Source organism: Gadus chalcogrammus, chromosome 20, assembly GCF_026213295.1.
Source record: "Gadus chalcogrammus isolate NIFS_2021 chromosome 20, NIFS_Gcha_1.0, whole genome shotgun sequence".
Taxonomy (NCBI): Eukaryota; Metazoa; Chordata; class Actinopteri; order Gadiformes; family Gadidae; genus Gadus; species Gadus chalcogrammus.
Genome location: NC_079431.1, coordinates 5,054,991 through 5,076,182, shown reverse-complemented (window position 1 = coordinate 5,076,182; position 21,192 = coordinate 5,054,991). Strand labels below are relative to the sequence as shown.

The 21,192-nt window shown below is 49.3% G+C and overlaps 2 protein-coding genes across 2 annotated transcripts; one reads left to right on the top strand and one right to left on the bottom strand.

Moving 5' to 3' along the window:
* The first annotated feature begins 66 nt into the window (after positions 1–66).
* Positions 67–15,345, top strand: ints6 (integrator complex subunit 6). Its single transcript, XM_056579170.1, has 18 exons — positions 67–527; positions 659–736; positions 1,258–1,407; positions 4,322–4,411; positions 5,962–6,145; positions 7,478–7,603; positions 8,109–8,257; positions 8,766–8,918; positions 9,342–9,474; positions 9,653–9,747; positions 9,861–9,968; positions 10,115–10,333; positions 10,788–10,914; positions 11,182–11,324; positions 11,702–11,891; positions 12,428–12,898; positions 13,297–13,390; positions 13,554–15,345. The coding sequence occupies exons 1-18, from the start codon at positions 417–419 to the stop codon at positions 13,645–13,647; spliced, it is 2,715 nt and encodes a 904-aa protein (XP_056435145.1). The 5' UTR covers positions 67–416; the 3' UTR covers positions 13,648–15,345.
* Positions 15,346–15,547: 202 nt separating this feature from the next.
* On the bottom strand, positions 15,548–20,230 carry serpine3 (serpin peptidase inhibitor, clade E (nexin, plasminogen activator inhibitor type 1), member 3). Its single transcript, XM_056580344.1, has 8 exons — positions 19,963–20,230; positions 17,657–17,905; positions 16,985–17,227; positions 16,550–16,748; positions 16,228–16,328; positions 15,999–16,085; positions 15,745–15,828; positions 15,548–15,600 (listed from the first exon to the last, which is right to left on the bottom strand). The coding sequence occupies exons 1-8, from the start codon at positions 20,228–20,230 to the stop codon at positions 15,548–15,550; spliced, it is 1,284 nt and encodes a 427-aa protein (XP_056436319.1).
* Positions 20,231–21,192: the final 962 nt, after the last annotated feature.

Genomic DNA, 21,192 nt, shown 5'->3' with positions numbered 1-21,192 from the left:
CGTGACGTTGAGAGAGCGCTCGGGAGGCGGTGTCGAGCGCGGAGCTGAGGTTAAAACCAGTGGACAAGAGACAGCGCATTCAGTGTAGGCAGAAGCAGGGACTGACAGTTGGGGGAACTTTGTTTCTATGAAACTTAGGAAAAATTGCAAAATATCACAAAAATTAACAATATCCCTCGTAAATCATTAACCTGCCCATAGGGTTGAAGGTTTTCTTTTGACTTTACATAGACAGGGCTTTGATACAGACTACTCTGACACTTTTTTTGAAAGAATGGGTGAGACAGACAGTTAGCCAGCCAGCTAGCTAGCTAGCTGAGGGGCTGAGAGAGGCGGCAGGAGAACAAAAGATTTTTTTGCGTTTTGGCTGGTCGCACTGACACTAAGTCCATGCAGAACGTGTCATCACCATCACAATGCCCGTTTTACTTTTTCTGATAGACACGTCCGCTTCAATGAACCAGCGCACCCATCTGGGCACTACCTATCTGGACATAGCGAAAGGCGCTGTTGAGACTTTTATGAAGGTACTGTAACATCGGGACACCTTAATGTGGGGAGATCCCAAACGGGATGCTGACCATCGATGTACTTTGGAAAACTCGCCTGTCAGGATGATCTCTCGGTAACCGTAAATAATTCTTTACTATTTCCACAGCTCAGAGGGAGAGATCCGGCGAGTCGAGGGGACCGGTATATGTTGGTAAATTTTGAGGACGTTCCACTCGGAATAAAGGTAGAGTTTATTTTCGGTCACGTCCAGCTTTACATTGCGCAGATAGATTGTCCGTCCAATCGGTTCACCACGTTGTGATCAATTGTGTAGAGGAAATCTTCAGGAGGAGCTTTCATACCCCTTTTAAAACATGGCCGACATTTTGTTTCAATGTGAGCAGCAAGGAACTCTGGGTGTTATTTATACGGCGAAGTGATGTCTGGGGGAAGCATGGGAAGGGGGCACTGACTAGCCCACTTCACTTGTCCGGGGCAGATTTGCCATAAAGTCAAGTTGAAAGTTATCACACTATTCCATCTATGATGTTTGTTCCAAATTAGCAGATAGCCCCCTATCATAGCATTGGCTTTTTCAGAAAGCGATTTTTAACCAATGCTTATCATTGCACATTAATAAGTAGTTGTCATTGTCCTCAAGGTGGGATCTGTCTGACGGCTAGACAATAATAAAATGTTTAATGAATGGTAATTGGACGAAAGGGGAGATGATATTAACCAAACTCATTGTTTTTCTTCTCTAAGGCTGGATGGAAAGAGAGCCATGCAACATTCATGACAGAATTGAGGAACCTTCAAGCAACTGGACTTACAACTATTGGCCAGTCTTTGCGGACCGCTTTTGATTTGCTCAATCTCAATAGATTAGTGACTGGCATAGACAACTATGGACAGGTACGTTGTACTGGAAAGGTAGAAAGAAAATTGATAGGGATAAAGGTTCCATGACATGGACCCCCTCCAACCTTACTGACCACCCCTGTCCGAATTGCCCCAGTCTTACAAGCACCACACACCTCCACGTGCTGTCCAGACCAGGCCTCACAGGGTCATAGTTCATGAAACAGTCATATGACATATCACAGCTGTACTTATCGCTAGAAAGTAGTAATTTGTTTATTACATGCTCTTGAGCATTCATGCTTTATTGAATAATTATTTATTATGTTATATATTGGCCATGAAATAATTGCGCCACAAATGCGGGACATTTATAGGTATCAGTCTTTTAATGAAAATCCTTCTAAACAAATAATATATATATACAATTTTGGAATGTTTCAATTAATTGCTGTTCCAATGTTCAATTGCACACAGTTTAGAACAACGTGCCATTTGAAACAATATTAGGAATTGTGTTTATGAAGACAAAGAAATGCACTGCTAGGTCTTGTAAAATGAGGTCAGAGACTGAAAGGGAAAGGTTTATAAATGTACTCTTTACTGTAATTTGGTCAAAAATTATACATAACATGTTTAAAACAGTTCTCTAAGCATATTCACAACACAGTCATGACTAATCACTCTAGACTTCCCCCTTGCAAATGTATTGCTGCTTGAAATGATACTCTGAATTCATTAAGTACATCTTTTTTTACTTTACAATTCCCATGGGTTATCATTGCACACAGCGTCGAAGTAAGTATGTTATGTATGTGCCTGTAGTTGATTCTGGGCACTTTATAACACTCAAAATGAGGGGTAATTTGCACATTGTATCTGGTTTTGAGGACATCTGCCTTCCGGTGAAAGACAATGGGCTGGTGGTAAGTAGTTTGGAGTGGGTGGATGAATGTTTAACCAGCATTTCCTGAGTAACCAAATGAAAGGTCTCCTGCATCCAGGGTGAGCCGTACATGGATGCTGAATAATCCATGCCTGCGTTTCACCGGGGAGCTGTGGCTTCTAGTACTGCCGTGTCGGGCAGACATCGTACACACTTGATCTCTGAATCAAAGAGGGTCACACTCCCAATGCTTCGGCCTGCTAGATTGGGATATTTATGTCCTTCGGGGCAATCTGCTTGAATAGAGGTCTAAATAAGACGCAAATAGGGGAACAAAATATATGTATATAAATTAACTTTTTTTTATTATTATCTTTGATCTTCTTGATATCTTCCGCTGAACTATTATGTAATTTATGGAGCCTCCTGCCAACATTATAAGTGGAAGAAAATCAGTGGAAGAAAAGGCCACTTGTGAAGCCTGAAATGTAAGAAGCATTTTTTATGTAACCTCTTACTAGATGCATATTGAGACAGTTGCGTCTCATGTGCTCCAACTGCAGAATTCTGAAGTGGGTAATAACGCTATTTAACTGATTTTTAGCAACTACCGACATTGAAGTCCCAAACCCAGGAAGTGTGTTTAGGGAAGGAAGAAAGGAGGGAGGGAGAAAGGAAGGTGTGAACGAATCCTAAACATGGTCAAGTTTTTTTTACCTCTGTCGTGATAAAGAGCCCTTCAGGTTGCCAGGGTGCCATGCATGGTTGCCCCCAGTCTCTTCAGAGCGGACCTTTCCATCTACTGCCGGGGCTGTGCCAAGTAGTCTGTCGCCGCAAGACTGATGACGCTAAATGCAATGAGATGTTCCTGAGGGGGTAGATCGCATAATTGTTGGTGTGTGTGTGTGCGTTAGCGAGAGGGAGAGAGACGGGGCTGCCTGGGGAGGGGGTGTGAGTGTTGATCAAACTGAACATCAGAGCTAGAATAATTGACACGATCTTGGTTTGATCTCAGGCTTGTCATCGTTGTGTGTCTGAGGATTAAGGAACCTGCATGTTCAGAAACACCGGCCACTTAACTGCCTGTGTGCCAAAGGGTCATTTAAAAAATTCCCAATGTTTACAGTGTTTTTTTCTAGAAATATTTCCTCTCATTACCACAGCTAGCCAGACTAACTGCAAAACTTATTGATGTCACCCAGCCATACTTTGGCCAAGGGGGTATTTCAGTAAAGGAGGGGGTTGGAGTGGGGTTGTCATGGAGACCATTGGTCGCTGCCGGTACAAAGTAATAGTTCTTGATTTAATATTTTTTGGCATGATTACCGGACATATAAATTGCAGAGCAAATCACAAAGGCGAGCAAAGTCGACCTGTTTGAAATGCTTATATCATAACAGATTGTGCAGTGCACAGGGAATCTGTATGGAAACTATTATAGCACGACACGGGTCCTGATTTGACGCAGACCACCATCTACTTGGCAGAATTACTCAACAGTTGCTCACAGAGCTCGGGAAGATGAACAACGATGCACTCACTGATTCATAATGCCAGCAGGAAACAATGATGTTATTCCACACCACTCTTGAGAGCAGAGGGACTTTACAGAGGAGTCGCCTCATTTTGTGCTCTCCCTACTCTCTCCTGGCTTTGTGTAGACTTCAGGTGGAGGGCGGTGGGGGGTGTGAGTGAGTATCTCTCCACATGCACTCGCACAGGCACCATCTTTGTTTTTGTCAGAGGTGCAGAGATGTATTTGGGTGTTGCTCTCCCTGCAGACTGTACTGCTATGCATTATTCCCCTAGGCCCGGGATACCTTTCTCTTGTGCTCTGTCTCCCTCTTGGTCCCTCTCTCCATCGTCTGCTTTGATAACATCCTCCAAGTGTTGTCTTTGGAACAATGCAAAGTTATTCTTCCCACAGTTTAATTGTGGTTAACCTCTTTTTATAAAGGGGCAATCAGCAATTCAATCGGTAGGAATATTGTTATGTTCTTTTGCTGAATGTTCTTGTGACGAATGTAGTACTGGTGTTTGTTTAATAAAGCCCTTTTGCCCTTTTGTTTCCTTCTGTTTTAGGGACGGAATCCATTTTTCCTCGAGCCATCGATCATCATCGCTATCACCGACGGCAACAAGCTGACAAGCGGCAGCGGCGTCCAAGACGAGGTCAGCCATAGACACCATGGGAGTGGGTAGATTGTGGGAGTGCGGCCAATCACGAGTGTTTCCTGGTTGGCACCTGTCTTCATCACACATGAATGCAAATATTTACACGGACTAGAAGTATCCACTGCGCACTCTTTGTCCTAATATCAGTCCAAAAAAAGTTTAGCACTTTGTCTGTGTATTAATTTGGCCACCATTGTTAAGATGAGTTTACATGGAGCTTCACTACACTAAACTGTGACACTGGCGTGTTACTAAAGAAAAAACAGTCCCACGTAGTGTCATGACTGCGCAACTCCCAAGCCGTAGGTTGTTGATTTGAATCCCCCTCCATGTCTGCAGCCTACTTGTAGGCTTCCTCGAGAAAGATATCTAGCCCCGACCTGCTCCTCCTCAGTGACATGTATCTGTATTCACTGGAAAGTTGCTTTGCAACAAAAACATCCTCTCAATGACAGAATAGTAATAGTAGATTCCCCCAGACCGGCCCGTGGCTTGCCTGTCTACCTCGGCCGCACACCTCCTCCCTGTAGATCGCTTACATGTGCTGCCTCTACCAACCACGCAAACAGCAGCCAGCTGGAGCCTGTTCCTACCCACGCCCTATCAGAACTATTAATCTATACAGCAATTGTATATAGCGCTCTTAATGTGCTCTGCTCGCAACGAGCACAGACACGGTGTAGACGGGGTACACGGTTTCAGACATGCCATTCCCTTAATGGCTTCTATGGTGTCAGTTGGGCTAGCATCTGTTATGGTGCCAGCCCCCGGTCGCCTGTAGCCGCGTAGTTCTGGTTTGGCGGGGAGATGGCACGTCTGCCGTGTGGATAATCCAGCCTTGTGATTTGTTGTTTGTTGTTCTACGTGAGCACAATGTGCGAGGCTTTAGGGAGAAAAAGGTTCTAAAGAAATATGGATGTTGCACAGCCCCAGCATCGCTGTTAATTGTTGCTCCTTCAATGTTATTGTTATGTGCCTCCAAGACCTGAGGTGGAATTTTGTTCTCCCCGCACATAACAAGATGCCCATTATCCTGCCTTGTAATTCACTCCTTATGTCAGACTTGTTTAACTTGGCGTGCGCTACCGCTCCCGACGCACTGGTCCATTCCAGTCCGCCTGGATCATACCGCACCGCTATGACTCGCTCGCAACCCCCTAAAGTGGTCCTTGCATGCTGAGCGACCGCTAGGCTTTGCCAATGTTTTACTATGGAGTTGAGCATCGAAGCGCAACCCAACACCGGGGGGGCTACCCTGAGCGTAGTGGACTGCTCAGAATTTCCAACCTGATGCTGCACTCAAAGAAAATAAAAGAAGACCGCCTTGTTTGTAAAACCAACCAGAATCTCAACGCTCAAAGCTTACATTTCTAAACCTAAAGACTTAATTTCCGCGATTTTATGACGTGAAATTGAAAGTGTCTTCCTCCCGACGGTTAGCGGGCTGTGTTCCAAACGTGAGTGCACGGCCCTTACCGGAGGCTCGTGTGTGTTCCTCTAAGCCCCTTCGATAACAGTCCACATCGACGCCGGCCTTTCTCTTCCAGCTGCACCTGCCCCTCACCACCCCCCTGCCGGGCAGCGAGCTGACCAAGGAGCCCTTCCGGTGGGACCAGAGGCTGTTCTCCCTGGTGCTGCGCATCCCGGGACACGCCTCGGTGGAGCCCGAGCCCCTGGGCGGAGTCCCGCCCGACGACTCGGCCATCACCCCCATGTGTGAGGTCACAGGAGGTAAGGCGGGAAAGTGAGCATGTGGGAAAAATCAATGTAAAAAAAAAAAGAGTGTTTGGCGACTGAAGAGCCGTCAGCTGTGTTTGATCTGTTTTCCTCAGCATCTTTTGATTATTTCGATTTGAGAGAATGAAAAACGGCAGGTTGGGGATGAATTAAATCAAATTATGATTTAAATATTCCTGTTACACGTTTTTATCCCCGCCAGCGTTTGATATCTTTATTCAAAGACGGTGCTTCAAGGGGTTTTGCAGCGAAATCTCAACCCTCCTGCTGGTTCATTTGGCTTGATTAACATGATGGCATACTCCGCTAGAAACCAGAGGACCCCCACATAGGGTGAACAACGTCAATGGACGGGCGGCTGCGTTTTAAGCTGACGAGAGGAACCTGAAGAGGACGCGCTATATCTGTAGCGGCAAGATCAAAATAGCAATTTGGGAAATGTAGGCCAGAGCCTAGAGAATGAATCATCTCCGTCATTACAGAAAGAACGGGAACAATGAAAGTGTTGTTGAAGGTATCAGAAGGGGCCGGGGGGCTGCCCTGTTAGTGACGTGGTGAAAAGGTAGCCCCTGTATTGTTTACTGTAATGTTCCAAGGCCGTGCTCTCATGGCCACTTGAGACACAGAGACACTTCAAGTGCTGTCGGCACTGGTCTATCAACCAGGTAATCAGAATCGAGAAGGTCAATGTAACCTGCAAGGAAACCAAAATACCCAGTCGTTTGTTTCCCAATCTGTTTTCTTTGGGCTAGGTGTGATTTTTGTCCCGACACTAACACACACGCCGCTGTAGAGGATCGAGTCCTGTCAGATGGAGCCTTGAAATCCCCTTGGCCCCAAATAAATCAATACACTTAAAAAGAAAAAGGCGACCAACCATTGTGTTGTAAAAAAAATAAAAATAATTACTTCCCACGTCATCACCGCCAGGCTTCCTGCTTTCCAAGGAGCAGCAGAATGCCCTTCATGGCCCGGTTCCCACAGACAGTAGGCAGGTGTCGCAACGTGGCCGCCTGTCTATTACTGCTGAGGCCGGCTGCTGGGTGTGGCCTGGCGGTCTGATGATGCGGCGGTACTAGGCCGCTCGACAAGTTTATCATTACCTGCTGCTGGTTTCAGTAGTGCCTCGGCGCTGCACTACAATAAACAAAGGGCACTGGATGTGTATCATCATACAGTCATAATTGTTGGCTGGTATGCATTGCAGACGCCGTCATCCAAAGCATTATTTGAAGGGGTTACCGACATTAAACAGTGTGTTCATTTTCGAGTAGATGCATGTTTTTTTAACAGGACTTTTCCATCTGTGTGTGTGTGTTCTTGCAGGGCGTTCCTACAGCGTCTTCTCCCAGCGCATGCTGAACCAGTGTTTGGAGTCCCTGGTGCAGAAGATCCAGAGCGGCGTGGTGATCAACTTTGAGAAGTCGGGCCCCGACCCGCCCCCCATCGAGGGTGAGTCATCGTCCGACGTGTCCCCACGCCGCCGGGAGAAACTTGTTTAGACCGCCGTAACCGACGGGTCGTATTCAGCCAACTACAATACGCCCTGTTCACCTCTCGACCGAGCGTCCCCTCTCGCCGCCGGGCCCCAAACCACGAGTCAATATTCAAAGAAGATACTCTATGAAAATCCCTCTACTTATTAAAGACGACGCCCCCGCACTGTTGTGAAAGCCTTGGGCAGTATCTGCCCCTGCATGCTTCTGCTATTTCGAGCGATGGCTGGCTGAGGAAATGTGTGTTTTCTAAACTCTACGGAAACTCTGGTTAAAGCCACATTTTCGGAGAAGGCGTCCTTAGATAACGGGACGGGAGACGATTCTGGCGCTAGCGAGCCCAGTTCTAGTAAATAACAAACCACCCTGGGTCATACACAACCATTGACCACACTGTTCTCTATTGGAGCCATTGTGTCTAATATCCTTCCGGATCTCTTCCACTCGTTTCTGTGTTTCAGACGCCCCTCCTGAAGTGAAGTCGGGCCCCCAGCCGTGGCATTGCTGTCACAAGCTCATCTACGTACGCCCCAACCCCAAGACCGGTGTGCCCATAGGACACTGGCCCATCCCAGAGGCCTTCTGGCCCGACCAGAACTCCCCCACTCTGGTGAGAAGAACGGGGGGAAACCATTACTCATTATTAAGTGTATTTCAGAACATTGCATGATGCGATTAGTACTAGCAATGATCCATTCCTGTATGGGAAATGTGTGCTGCCACGATTAATCGATTAGTCTAATTATTATTTTAAATTATGCTAATCGGGTATTCATTAAGTCATTTCCCATGTAGAAATAAAAACCATTTGCTGCTCAATGTTGCAGTTCAAATATTTGGTTCATGATTCTTTATAAAAGGAATAGTTTTCTTGGCTGCTTGTCAGATATAGCCAGGCCATTTATTGTACTCTGTTAACTCTAAATGGCATTTGCTGTATTTAATAACATTTTATAGAATAAACGATTTAAGCCAAAAAAAATAATGTTCGATTAGTCGACTAGCGTTAGTGCTTTAATGTCAACCTGGGACTCTGATGTTGAGCCGGTCCTACGGATCGGGGATGTTGACTGGCTTCTAACGCATGCTGCCATGCTGTGTTCTTCCTCCGGGGGCAGCCTCCTCGCTCGGCGCACCCCCACGTGCACTTCTCCTGCCTGGACGCCGAGCCCATGGTCATAGACAAGGTGCCCTTTGACAAGTACGAGCTGGAGCCGTCGCCGCTCACCCAGTACATCCTGGAGAGGAAGTCCCCCCACACCTGCTGGCAGGTGGGCCGCAACCGCGCGCACGCACACACACACACACACACTGCACGCACATCCACTATGGGCGGAGAGCCGCAAATGGAAAAAAATTAAATGGGAAATCAAATACTGTTCAGCATGCTCGAAAAAAAAGTTGATTGAACCAGTGGTGGCCAGCTTCCTTTTCGTGCTTGTGAGCCCGATTCTTTTGTCAGGACTTCTTGTTTCCCCATCCCCTCGCACTGTGCGTTTGCTCTCCCACACATCGTTTTAGACCCATCAACACCTGACCGTAGTATCAATGTCCGAGTCAAGTGGAAAAAAAACCATTCAAATATCTATAGCTTATAAACAAGCCGTTCCCAGCGAACCCATATGCAAATCAATTCAAGTTTGAGGAAAAACCCTGTTGCTGACCCTGCTGGCTTCTTTCCCCTCTCCCTGTAGGTGTTTGTGTGTAACAGTGCCAAATACAGTGACCTGGGCCAGCCCTTTGGTTACCTGAAGGCCAGTACGGCCCTCAACTGTGTCAACCTTTTTGTGATGCCCTATAACTACCCCGTGCTGCTGCCCCTGCTAGGTAAGTCCTCCCCAGAGTCCCCCCCTGTAAATGAATAACTTGATAATGCTATGAGCAGTACAGATGATGTAGCAGACCCTGAGAGGGAAATGTTTAACGCGTGCCCCAGCACGCCGTGTTGTGACATGTCGTTTCCGCGTGTTTAAAAAAAAAACAACACAATGTTCTCCTTTTGCAGATGATTTGATCAAAGTGCACAAGTTCAAACCTACCATCAAATGGCGGCAGTCCTTTGAAAACTACCTAAAGTCTATGCCTCCGTATTACATTGGGGTAAGCACTACCGACGCCCGCATTGCACTGCATGCATTTCCTGTTATTATTGTTTCCTGCGTGTTGTCTAGATCCCTCCATTCACGTTTTCTTTGTTTTTTTGCGTTCAATAGCCTCTGAAGAAGGCACTGAGGATCATGGGAGCTCCCAACCTGCTGGCCGACAACGAGTACGGCCTCAGCTACAGCGTGGTGTCCTACCTCAAGAAGCTGAGCCAACAGGTACGGCTTCTCTTTGAGCGGGCGTGGTAACCCGAGGAACGCCCCCTGCTTTGACGCTACGCCCTCAACGCCCCCCCCCCCCCCCCCCCCCCCCTCGCTCCTTTCGAAGTCACCAATTCGTCGTTGTTGTGGTTGTCTCCCCGCAGTCTAAGATCGAGTACGACCGGCTCATAGCCTCCATCGGGAAGAAGCCCCCGCCGGAGCCGGGCATCAAGGTGCGCTGGCGGGGCGGGGGGGCCATCTCCCTGGCCCAGCGCCGGGACTTCAACCAGCTGCTGCAGAGCATCACCGGGGAGTCGGCCTCCCTACCCCAGGAGCTCAGCTCCAAGGAGTTCCAGGGCTTCCACCTGGCGCTGCTCAACAAGGTGGGATTTGGCGGGGTTTCAATTGGCTGTAGTCCTCGCTTTGTTTTAGAACCGGAGAAAATCCCCCCCCCCGAGACCCAAGATAACACCAAACACGACACTGTGTGCTAGGATGTGTTTTTTGGTCGATAGGAAATAATAGGAATCGCTTGATCTCGCTTGAGTATCTCGTAAAGTATTCCTTTATTCTTTGGCAGAGTACAGTCATTTGTTTCAGGTCGGTTGAAATGTTTATTTTCAAAACTGTTGAATGACTACACTGGTTCCTTAGTAGGGCTTCCCTACGAATAATATGCAATGCACACAATATGTTTCATGCCAATACGGTCTTACCCAGTGTGCGCAGCCATGGCCTTGTTCAGACCTCACAGGGTGGTGAAGATCTTTCAGATAAAGCGCTATGTTCGATCCACCCACGCACTCCATCCCTGACCCTCCATGTTCGCCCCTCCAGACCCTGAAGCCGCAGAGCTTGAGGAACCCCTACGACATCCCCCGCAGCCAGCTGCTGGACCAGCTCAGCCGCATGAGGAGGAACCTGCTCCACGCCGGCGTCTGCTCGCTGCGGGGACAGGACCCAGGTAGGCCCCACAGAGAGCGTGTGTGTGTGCGTGTGTGTGTGTGCGTGTGCGTGTGCGTGTGTGTGTGTGTGTGTGTGTGTGTGTGTGTGTGTGTGTGTGTGTGTGTGTGTGTGTGTGTGTGTGTGTGTGTGTGTGTGTGTGTGTGTGTGTGTGTGTGTGTGTGTGTGTGTGTGTGTGGGACTCTCGCGTGTATCTCAAGTGCTTCATGGATCCACTGTTCATACAAAACGCCGGCCCTCTGATGATGTGTATCTGTCGCCCGCCCAGACCAGCTCCACAGCGTGCCGATCGCCCAGATGGGGAACTACCAGGACTTCCTGAAGGCGGCGCCCCAGCCGCTCCGAGACCCCGACCCAGAGCAGCCCAAGAGGCTGCACACGTTCGGCAACCCCTTCAAACTGGACAAGAAGGTACGGCCGCTCCCCGACCCTCTGCCCAGACACGGGTTCTGCGTCTTCTGAAGAATCGAGGACAGAGAAACTCTGCGTTGGTTGTCCACAGGGCTTTGTTGGACGGTTTGCAGCCCCTTGCTGTCCTCACTAAAGTCATGTTGAGTTATAATTCAACTGGTCAATTCTACACACCTTTTTTTTTGCTTTACTTGTGATACTGTCTCTGTTATACCGTAACGTTCGCTTCTTTAGTCATGGGACTTATTCAGTATCCATGGAGTACCCTTTTATGGCCACAGATCAGCAGCAGTGTTCTTGAGTGTACACTACAGGAGCTAACCTTAACCTCTCTCCCTCTCTCTCTCTCTCGCTCTCTTTCTCTCTCTCTCTCTCAGGGCATGATGATCGACGAGGCGGATGAGTTTGTGACGGGCCCCCAGAACAAGGGAAAGAGGCCCCAGGGCGAGAGCAGCCCTATGCAGGGCGGCGGCCCCAAGAGACGGCGCTGCATGTCCCCTCTGCTGCGCCTGGGCAGGGCCTACACTCCCCCGGTCACCCCTCCGGCTAGCCCCAGACCCACGGCCGGTGAGTTTGACCCACACATTCACGCCCCCTAATGCTAATGCAAAATTGTGAATAATGCAACATTTGCAATGCATATTGTTGGGTTCGGAATTGGAGCTGTGGTACAGAAAGCTTTTCTCAAAGAAGGATGTAAACGAAGGCCCGGCTCTTTGGGGGGGGGTATTAGGGGCCCGGCGCTATCGGGGGGGCATTGGGAGACCCCTGTGCCCCACCCAAGAAAGCAAGCCCAGTTCGAGGTTTCAATGGCCCCCCTCTTGCGTTCACACTCCCCAACGTGGACTTTAGCAACACCTTGTGGTTCAACAAGAGCCTGCATCAGTAGACCCTACGTGAGACGGCTCACGTTTAGTCTACTGGTTGTACCAAATAGTACAACCTACAGCGGGTCATGTATACAACGGCGGCCACGGTATATATGACCCGCTGTAGGTTGTACTATTTGGTCAAAAGGCTTAACGATAGACTTTAATAAATAATGTGATCAGTAGATGTTAAACGATGTTAACCCGTCACCGTCTGCCGTGTGCCCCCTCCAGACGGGGAGAGCAGCGACGGCGAGCCAGACTTCATCATCAACCACCTGAACGAGAACCACTACACCCCCGAGAGGAGCTCGGACCAGGACCAGGACCCGGACTCCCCCGGCCCCGCGCCCACGCCCCTGGACCCCCTAGAGAACCACGCGGCGGCCGCGCCGTCCCGGCCACCGGCTGCCCTAGGAGCCGAGGAAGAGGAGCAGGAGGATGACGCCGTGGACGACGACGACGACGACAATGTGCTGATGATGGAGCTGGAGGAGGACGTGGAGAACGGCGGCGGCGCCCGGGACGAGGAGTACCCGTCCGGAGGCGAGGGCGCGGGGGACAGCGGTGGGCTCTCGCCGGAGCTACGTCCGCAGCGCTACCTGTCGCCGTCGGCCCTCAAGAGGCAGATCCTCAACGACTGCATCGAGGTCAACAACCAGCTGAGGGCCCTTATCACCAAGGAGATCAGGAAGCCGGGCAGACGTAGGTCCCCCCCCCCCCACCTGCCTCTCCTCGTCACACCTGAATCAGTCGACCGCTTTGGGCGTTTGTTTTCGATGCAAATAGTTGCATTGAAAACAAACGCAAACAGATTCACTCTTGTCCTCTCATTTTGCATAAGCTTTTCGGTATCGTCTATTCTATCCCAACGATGCATATTCATAGACATGGGCTAACGTCTAACATGGTTGTTGCGTTTAAGAGATGCGTATTAAAAATACTGTTAAAACAGTTGGGTGTTCTCCATTACGACCTCAATCTGGTCTTTGACCGACAGTAAGGAAACTCCCACTCAATCGGCCGTGAGGTTATTTGTCTGCTTGTCTTGAGTGTGGTACAGTGTGTAGTAACCCGTCTCCCTCCTGTTCTGTTGACCGCAGACTACGACAAGATCTTCCACTTCTTGAAGCAGATCCAGGGAACTCTGGACACGCGGCTCATCTTCATCCAGAACATCATCAAAGAGGCAGCCAGGTGGGGTCGCATTCAAAACATGCAAAACGCGCACAATTTCCATAGGAAATTAATTGTACATTTACATTTACGACATAGCTTTGTCTGAAAGACATTTTACTCGGGTGAACCAGCTGTGTGTTTATCCTTCTCTTCTCCTCACACTTTTTTCCAATCGGCCCAGGTTCAAGAAGAGGGTTCTCATCGAGCAGCTGGAGAACTTTCTAGAAGAGATCCACAACAGAGCCAATAACATGAACCACATGGAAGCGCTCTGAGTCCCCCTGGTGCTCAACAGAACCCTCTCCAACAACCCTGTCGTCCTCCCCTTTCCACGACAACCATCAGAGACGGGCCGAACAAAAACACCCTCCAAACTCCGCCAGAATCCACCGGTCGCCTGCTCCAGTAGAGCCTCCTTCTTTGTCATGTTGACATCGGGCGGGGGGGTCTTTTACGGGAACCAAAACGAGGGAAATGGACCAGCAGGGAGGTTTGGGCTTGGCTGACGGCGGTTATTTTGCGCAGGGTTAATAACGATAGCACTTGGGATATGGGGCTGGCCCACTCAATCGAATTGCCCGGCCTGTTTGTAAAGATCATGTCCACATTCCATGTTCCCTGTGTAAGCCGCAAAGGAAACGTTTGCCGTTTTGGTTTAAAGTTGGGATCCAAAACACGAGAAGGGACTAAAAAGGGTGGATAGAAATGATTGGGGGGGGGGGGGGCAGTTAAGTTGTCTTGGGGGTGTACCCCTTCAATCTCCGCTGGCCCCTCCCGCTCCATCTGTTTAGCGAGGGCTCTAAACGACAGTCTTAATGCACTTGTTGGTGAACCCATTCTCAGTGGCGTAACCGTTACTGTTGACCTTTGTTTGTCACTATTACCACTCCTGTAATGGCAAAAAGAAAAGCACTCCATTGACCGACTGAGCGAAACGAGCACCGCTAAGTGCAATTTAATTATTTCGACGTGTGGGCTTCCTACCTTGAATGACTTGGAAAGAAAAGCATATAAAGGTTACATCTGAATTGGTTATTTACCCCGCCCCCCCCCCAGAGCAATATTGTGATGACCTTGGCAGTTCTATGCTTTTTTTTTTATCATCTTTTCTTTTTTTTAAAGCAATACATGAATTTATTTAGTCTGGTCACCAGAGAGCCAAGCCTTTAGAAACATGCACACTATTGGAGGAGGAAAAAACGTTAATGTACAGGGACTAAGCTCAGGAACGGACACTAATGCATTGCAGTTGGCAATGTCCTCAGCATTAGTTGACAAACATATATTATTTTTTTTACTTTATTGTGATCTTTCAACGGTTAAAGTGCAATGGCTCCAGTTGTGGGGGGGGAGGCGTGGAGGGACAACCTGTCCTTGCCGGTAGCTGCCAAATAATTAATTTCTATCCGCTACTTTGCCTCAAATCCCAATCAAATTTCTTTGGCTCCTACTGATCGAGTAACTTGCTTTAGCGACATGTTTGTGGTTATGTTAGGAAGGAGGGGGTTATTTTAGCATCGACATGACCTTTTTAAACGGTTGAGCTCATTGGTCTTCACTGACGACTCCGTGGCCCAGCCCCTACGGTCAGAGCGGGAGTGGGGGGGGTGTATCCATGGTCTGAGAGGAGACTGCTCTCTTCCCCTTCCTTCTTCCATGGACAGGGACCAAAATCTGCCATACTTGTCTTTTTTTGTTGTTTGTGAATGAGGACGCTACCAAATGAAAGTATTTTGAATACACTGTATAGCTGTAAATAACCCTAGAGTACTATTTAAAAAAAAGAGAATGTTCAGTGGAAATGGCCTTTTTTTTGTAAGTATTTCCATGAATAAAGTTTCTATTTTACACTGTGAAGGGCCATGTAAATAAAGTGTCACATTGTTCTGTAACGGAGTTCCCCCATGCTTTATTTGTGTGCTGTGTTGGAGAGACTGCAGCCTCTGGATAACGGGAGGTGGGAGAAAGATACCACAAACAGCTGGGGTGTAGAAAAGAAGATGTAGTAAAAGTTTATTTACAGATATTTACATAAAAAATAGATAGTCCCTCTTCCTGGTGTGTGTGGACCGTCCTGCAGGTCCATAATAAATACAGATAGGGGGGGGGGATGTGTTTGTGTCTGCACTCATGAGATGTTGGGGGGGGGGGGGGTGCATGAGTCCTGGTTGTTCCTCACGGTGCTTGCTCCGCTGGATTCGTCACTCGTCCCATAAACAAGATGGACCCTATATGAAAGACACCAAAATAAAGCATTAACGTGTTATGCAAACAAACCATATATTTACGTTGTGTCAAGCAGCCCAACACACAACTCCACTCTCCCCTCCATGTAACAACACGGGATCATATGAAGGAGCCCAGCTCAATACCTGTGTTTACTTGTCGAAGAATAAATACAAAGGGCCGGTCAGCCTTGAAGACCGGTGCACGGGATCGCTTCAGGAGCACCATCGCTGCATGGCAGGCAGAGATAACAAGTGTTATGATTATAACCGTATTGGCGGGGAGGTCATACCTGCGGAGTTGCTAGCCTGTATGCACGATGGAACCTTTGTGCTGTTAGATTGCTACTCCATCTTTCAGCTCTGCCTTAAAATGTTTTTTTTTAGCACGGATGGCTCACCCGTAGCAGCCGCTGCCTTCGTGCCGTCTTCTGTGACCTCTATGCTCGCTTCGTGAAACGCTTCAGTGACATAGAGACCCTCCTCCACTGTGTGTGTGTGTGGGGGGGAGAGGGAGTGAGAGAGAGAGGGGGGGAAACGTGAGTCATCTGTCAAACACATCTGTTGCCGGTTTAGTTTTCGAGGGAGCCAAACACCCTTGAGAGATGTGAGGCTTGTGCTGGTGTTTACCTGATATGCCAGTGAAGTCTGCTGCGGTCGGGCTGAAGGCGTCGATGATACCGACGGAGGGAAGCACTGACCTCAGGTTGAATTTGTTTTGCATTTTGAACCTGGAAACCGAGCAGTTTTCATAGGAACGTTAACAATCGGGACACCACAAATGATTCAGGATGGGTGGTGGGGGGGGTTAAGAAGCAGTTGTGAAAGTCTGCCAATGATTTCTGATTTACGCACACAGAAAACCGAGTCGTAAATCGTGGTTGGTGCTCTGTGCTCCCCCCTATTATAAGTATCAGTAAATCAGGACGACCTCTGGATCGCTGGGGCTCACTTGGGTAAAAAGACGTCCATCTTGGTCCTCCGCAGGCCCGTGTCCCAGGACGCCACCTGGCGGGGGCTGAGCTGGGCCTCCAGCGAGGACAGGGGAGTCTTCCGGTCGCTGGGCAGGGCCAGCAGCAGGCTGAGGCTCCTGCCCAGGTAGGGCAGCTCCACCACCGTGTACCGCTGCTCCGACGCGCTGCGGAACTGGCCTACAACACAGAACACCACAATTGTAACACAATTGTATTAATGTGCAACGCCGCGATACATACATGGTTACTGCTTTACTAATGTTTAGTGATTTTACTCGGTTGTATGATTCTAACCCCGATCCACCTCACACTATATTCAGAATTCCTAAGAGGTATTCAGAACGAATATTTACATCTCGCTTGTGGCTGTTCTAGGTCTTGATTCATGTATTTGGCAAAGAGACGCGTCTTACCAAAGTTGACCTCGGTCGCCTGGTACATCATGGGCACCTTGACCGCGCTCCCGTCCGTGAGGGTGAAGGGCAGGTTCTGGGTGTTGGTGAAGAGGAACTGCTTCTGCCAGATCCCCCGGAAGGCCACCGTGTTGACCAGGGCCATCTGTAGCCGCTGGCCCCACCACGGGGCCTCTCCCTGGGCTTCGCCAGAGCCCGACAGCTCCCCGCTGCTGCCGCCAGACTGGATGGGCCACGTCTCATCTGTGAGGAACACATTTTTCATGAATTACCAAGTCCGACTTACATTAAGCAATCAAAGAGCAGCAACATACAAATGTCTGCCAAAGCAAGAGAGAGGCAGAGGTAATAATAATAATGCAACAAATTGATATAGCGCTTTTCTAAATGCTCAAAGACGCTTCACAATAGCACCTAATCATACGAAACAAAAAAACTAAACAAAACAAAACAGAAAGTTTAAAGGTTAAAAGCAAGGGTGAAAAGGTGTGTATTGTGGGCTATTTTGAAGGATGAAAGAGAGTTGGCATTGCGGATGTCGTTGGGGACGGCATTCCAGAGAGAGAGGAGGGAGGTAAGCATAGCTGATCACAGAGAAGCCCACAGAGGCACACAGAAGCATTTTCAGTCCATTAACATCCACCACCAATGTAGTGATGCTGAGTGGCCTACCAGTGCTGCGTTGGTGTCCCAGTCGCCCCGGGATTGGCGACCCCAGCGGGCTGTGGGTTTGGTTGGGCTGGCTGAAGCTGGAACGGACCAGGCGGGTGTTGGCCCAGGCCTCGGCGTGGTGCTTGAACTCTGACAGCAGCTGGACGCCACTCTGGATGAACAGGGCCGTGGCCTGCTGGAGCCACATGCCCTGGCTGGAGTTACCCACGCTGCCCTGCAGATGCACCAGGAAGGGCTGCACCTGCACGTCTGCCAGGAAGGAAGGGGAGGGGTCCTTAGTGTGAAGTCGTACAGATCTGTCATCTTCTAAGTTCAGAGTTCAACTTGACAGGAGTTCAGTTTTAATCTTTATATTTTTGCTGAAATGAAAGCCAGCAGCACACTATTCTCTAGTCTATAGCCAGCCACACACAAAGCTACGTTCAATAAAATAGGCCCATGCAGCACACAGTATATTGATTTTTCAGCAAATGCCATGAGTAAAGTAGTAGCGCTTGTCCAACAACAGCCTCGCCATCCATCAACTGTTTGCAACAGCTTCCGAAAAAACTTCGTCTCGGACATAAATCTGAGCAACCATTAATGAAAAGGTCAAATGAAATCCCTGGATCAGGAATGGAAAGAAACAAAAGAGCCAACGCAATAGTTCCTCAACTGAATCTCTCCCAGACAATCCACCTCCTCTGTGGGCCTGCTGAGTGAATCAGAGCTGACTGATGCTGATCTTCAGGCCAGAGTTCTACCGCAGTGGTGGTCTCATCTGATACGCTGCCATAACATGTCATGATGATCCAAATCTAAATCAAAGCCACATTAATGGCCCTTCTAGGGCCAAATCTGCACAATATCAACGAGTGCACAACATCCATCGCACGCAGCTGTTTATGATCAACGACCACCGCAAAACAAAATAACACAGAGTACAGTACACTGACGAGCTCTGCCGAGAGGTGGCGCCTGCGACGTGAAACGAGAGAATTGAGTTAGTTCTCTCAATGACCCACCCGACCCAACCTCAAACGTCCATTGAGGCAAACTGCGGACAGCCAGTCCAAGCCCTCGTTGGTTAGGGGGTTGGAGTCACAAAGAGGGTGAAGGGAAGCGTTTTGGAATCAATAACCCCTGAATTCCCCCGAACATCCCCTTAACGCAGTAGTGTGGTTGAGTCACAGAGAATATGTAAGGAACAAACCACGACGGGGCGTCCAGTTATCAGAAAATAAAGTACGACACTACAGGGGTGGGGTGGCCGGGGGTACACTGAGGGGGGCTGACCTCAGCATTGATTCAGAACTGTTAAAAGGCAGAGGGGGGTCCCGTTATGGAAAGGTAATTCACACCCTCAGAGTGTCGACCCATCAGGATCAAGTAATTTAAAATGCATTTTGTATATAATACATACGATGATATTGTTGTAATGTTATAACAATCCACCCCCCCCCCCCCTGCCCCCCTCCCTTCCCACCCTCCTGGGGACTCCCTAGACGTGGGCCCCGGCAGTGGGAGAGCGGAGGGTAAGGAGATTAGCGTGGCGGAGAGCGAGAGGGCCAGGGGCATTATGGCTCCAGACACCGCCGGGCTCTGCACCGGGCCCCGCGGGACCAGACCCGGCACGCCCCCCCACCCCCCCGTCCCCCCGCCACCTGGCACCGGAGGCACGGCCCCGGGAGGGATCCCACGCCGAGGGCCAAGGTGTCAGCGGGTCCGGTGGAGAACACAGCGGACTGACCACCATGCCTCAATGTGGCCAGGCAGGCCTGCAGACTGGTGTGTTCTCCACCTTCCTCAGGGAAGGCTTTGCAGATATGTTTACCTCTTTCCTGTATTCCACCACTCTAAGGCCCAATCCCATTTCTTTCCCTTACCCCTCCCCCTTACCCCTTCAAAACAAGGGCGAGGGGTAAGGGGAAGGGGTAAGGGGTAGAAATGGGATTGGGCCTAAAGGTGTATGCCTACTGGGTGGCTGGAAGGCACCTCTATCGGTGAATACGGACAGCACCCGTCCAGCACGATTATCAAAAGTAGGTTAGTAGGTATGTAGGCTAAGAGCCTTCAAGTCGTGGGAACATCACGATTGTTTGAAAATGATAAACAGCGACCGCGTCAAATGTCAAACGTTTGTGATTGCACGGTGAGTTGAAGTTAACATTCTGCATCGGTTCTCCGTAGACAATACACTATCAACACCAGAGCATCCCTGCTGTCGCCTCGTGTGTGTGTGTGTGTGAAGGGGGGGGGGGGGGGGGGGGACAAGTCCATCCCCTTGTCGACCGCCGCTCCGACCAGAGGGGGGGGTAGTGTCCTACCATTCATGTTGTATCCGAGGGCCTCTTCCAGCTGAGCCAGCGTACTCCCCCGGGCTCCGAGCTGCAGCAGCCCCAAGGACAGTGAGACGCTCACCGGCGACACGATCAGGTTGGAGTTGTTCTCTGTCTCGGTGAGCGTTTGGTAGAGGCTGACGGCGAAGCGGTTGTGCAACTCCCTCATGTTGTCCTGGAGGCTGCCACCGTGGCTCTGGGCTCGCCCCGCCAGACACAGGCACAGGAAGAGAGAGGCCGTCGAGAGGGGACCCATGGCCACGCGTCGGGGTAAAGGGTCCGTGAGGGTTGCGAGGAGAGTTTTGAATTCGGGTTGATTGGGATCACTGAATAAAAGAGGAGAAACATGCATATTGAGGTGGGCCTCTACGGATGTTGAGATAAGGGGGACACTAGGGTCCACAATGGAAGTTCCCGTAGGCTTATGGGACATTTCACAGAGATGTTTTGAGGTGAGTTGCTCACCTGAACTGTAAAAGGTCAGTTTAACCTAACTATTATAGTGGGTTAGGGTTAGTCCAAAACAAAACAAAAATAAATGGGGAAATAACGACTAGAGCAAGATTGCCTGTTAGACAAATGTAATACGAATATTATCTGCAGACTAGCTGAAATTGCACAAGAATTACCACACTTTCTGATCATCATAGACCACCATTCTACAGATAAAGAAGTAGTCTCTGAAACATTGACAAAAACAAAGATGTATTGCAGTGTTTTTATGAGAAAACGAATACAGGATAAAAACTAATTTGTTTTTAAGTTAAGTTTTCTTCCCATCATCTCACTTAAGGGCCACTTACCTCACGTTGACTTTAGAATCCCACTTTGAATGCTTCTGCAAACCAAAGGTGTGCGCGTATCTACTCTCTAGCGTGCAAGTGTCTACTCTGTGCAGCTGCTGTGCGTTGCTGCTCAATGCTGTCACTTCTTCAGGTCGCTCCCTTATGGAGGAACTCTTTCCAGTCATGCGACCACGTTTCAAAGCAATGCTGCGTGTTTCGTGGTCTCTGTCGGCGATGTCCGTACCACTCGGTCAGAATTCCTCCCTCCACCGCACTATAAGAAGCCGGTGAAGGGAGGCACGTCGCAGCACAGCAAATCCCAAACCGAGCTGTGGGCGCACACACACACACACACACACACACACACACACACACACACACACACACACACACACACACACACACACACACAGGCACACAGGCACACACGCAC

Excerpts from the sequence above, each read along its gene's own strand:
- ints6 (XM_056579170.1), top strand. The coding sequence starts at position 417 with ATGCCCGTTTTACTTTTTCTGATAGACACGTCCGCTTCAATGAACCAG. Across the intron at positions 9,475-9,652 it reads CGTGCTGCTGCCCCTGCTAG|ATGATTTGATCAAAGTGCAC; the intron begins GTAAGTCCTCCC and ends CTCCTTTTGCAG. Across the intron at positions 10,334-10,787 it reads ACCTGGCGCTGCTCAACAAG|ACCCTGAAGCCGCAGAGCTT; the intron begins GTGGGATTTGGC and ends TCGCCCCTCCAG.
- serpine3 (XM_056580344.1), bottom strand. The coding sequence starts at position 20,230 with ATGGGTCCCCTCTCGACGGCCTCTCTCTTCCTGTGCCTGTGTCTGGCG. Across the intron at positions 17,228-17,656 it reads GGGACACCAACGCAGCACTG|ATGAGACGTGGCCCATCCAG; the intron begins GTAGGCCACTCA and ends TGTTCCTCACAG. Across the intron at positions 16,749-16,984 it reads GGCGACCGAGGTCAACTTTG|GCCAGTTCCGCAGCGCGTCG; the intron begins GTAAGACGCGTC and ends TCTGTGTTGTAG.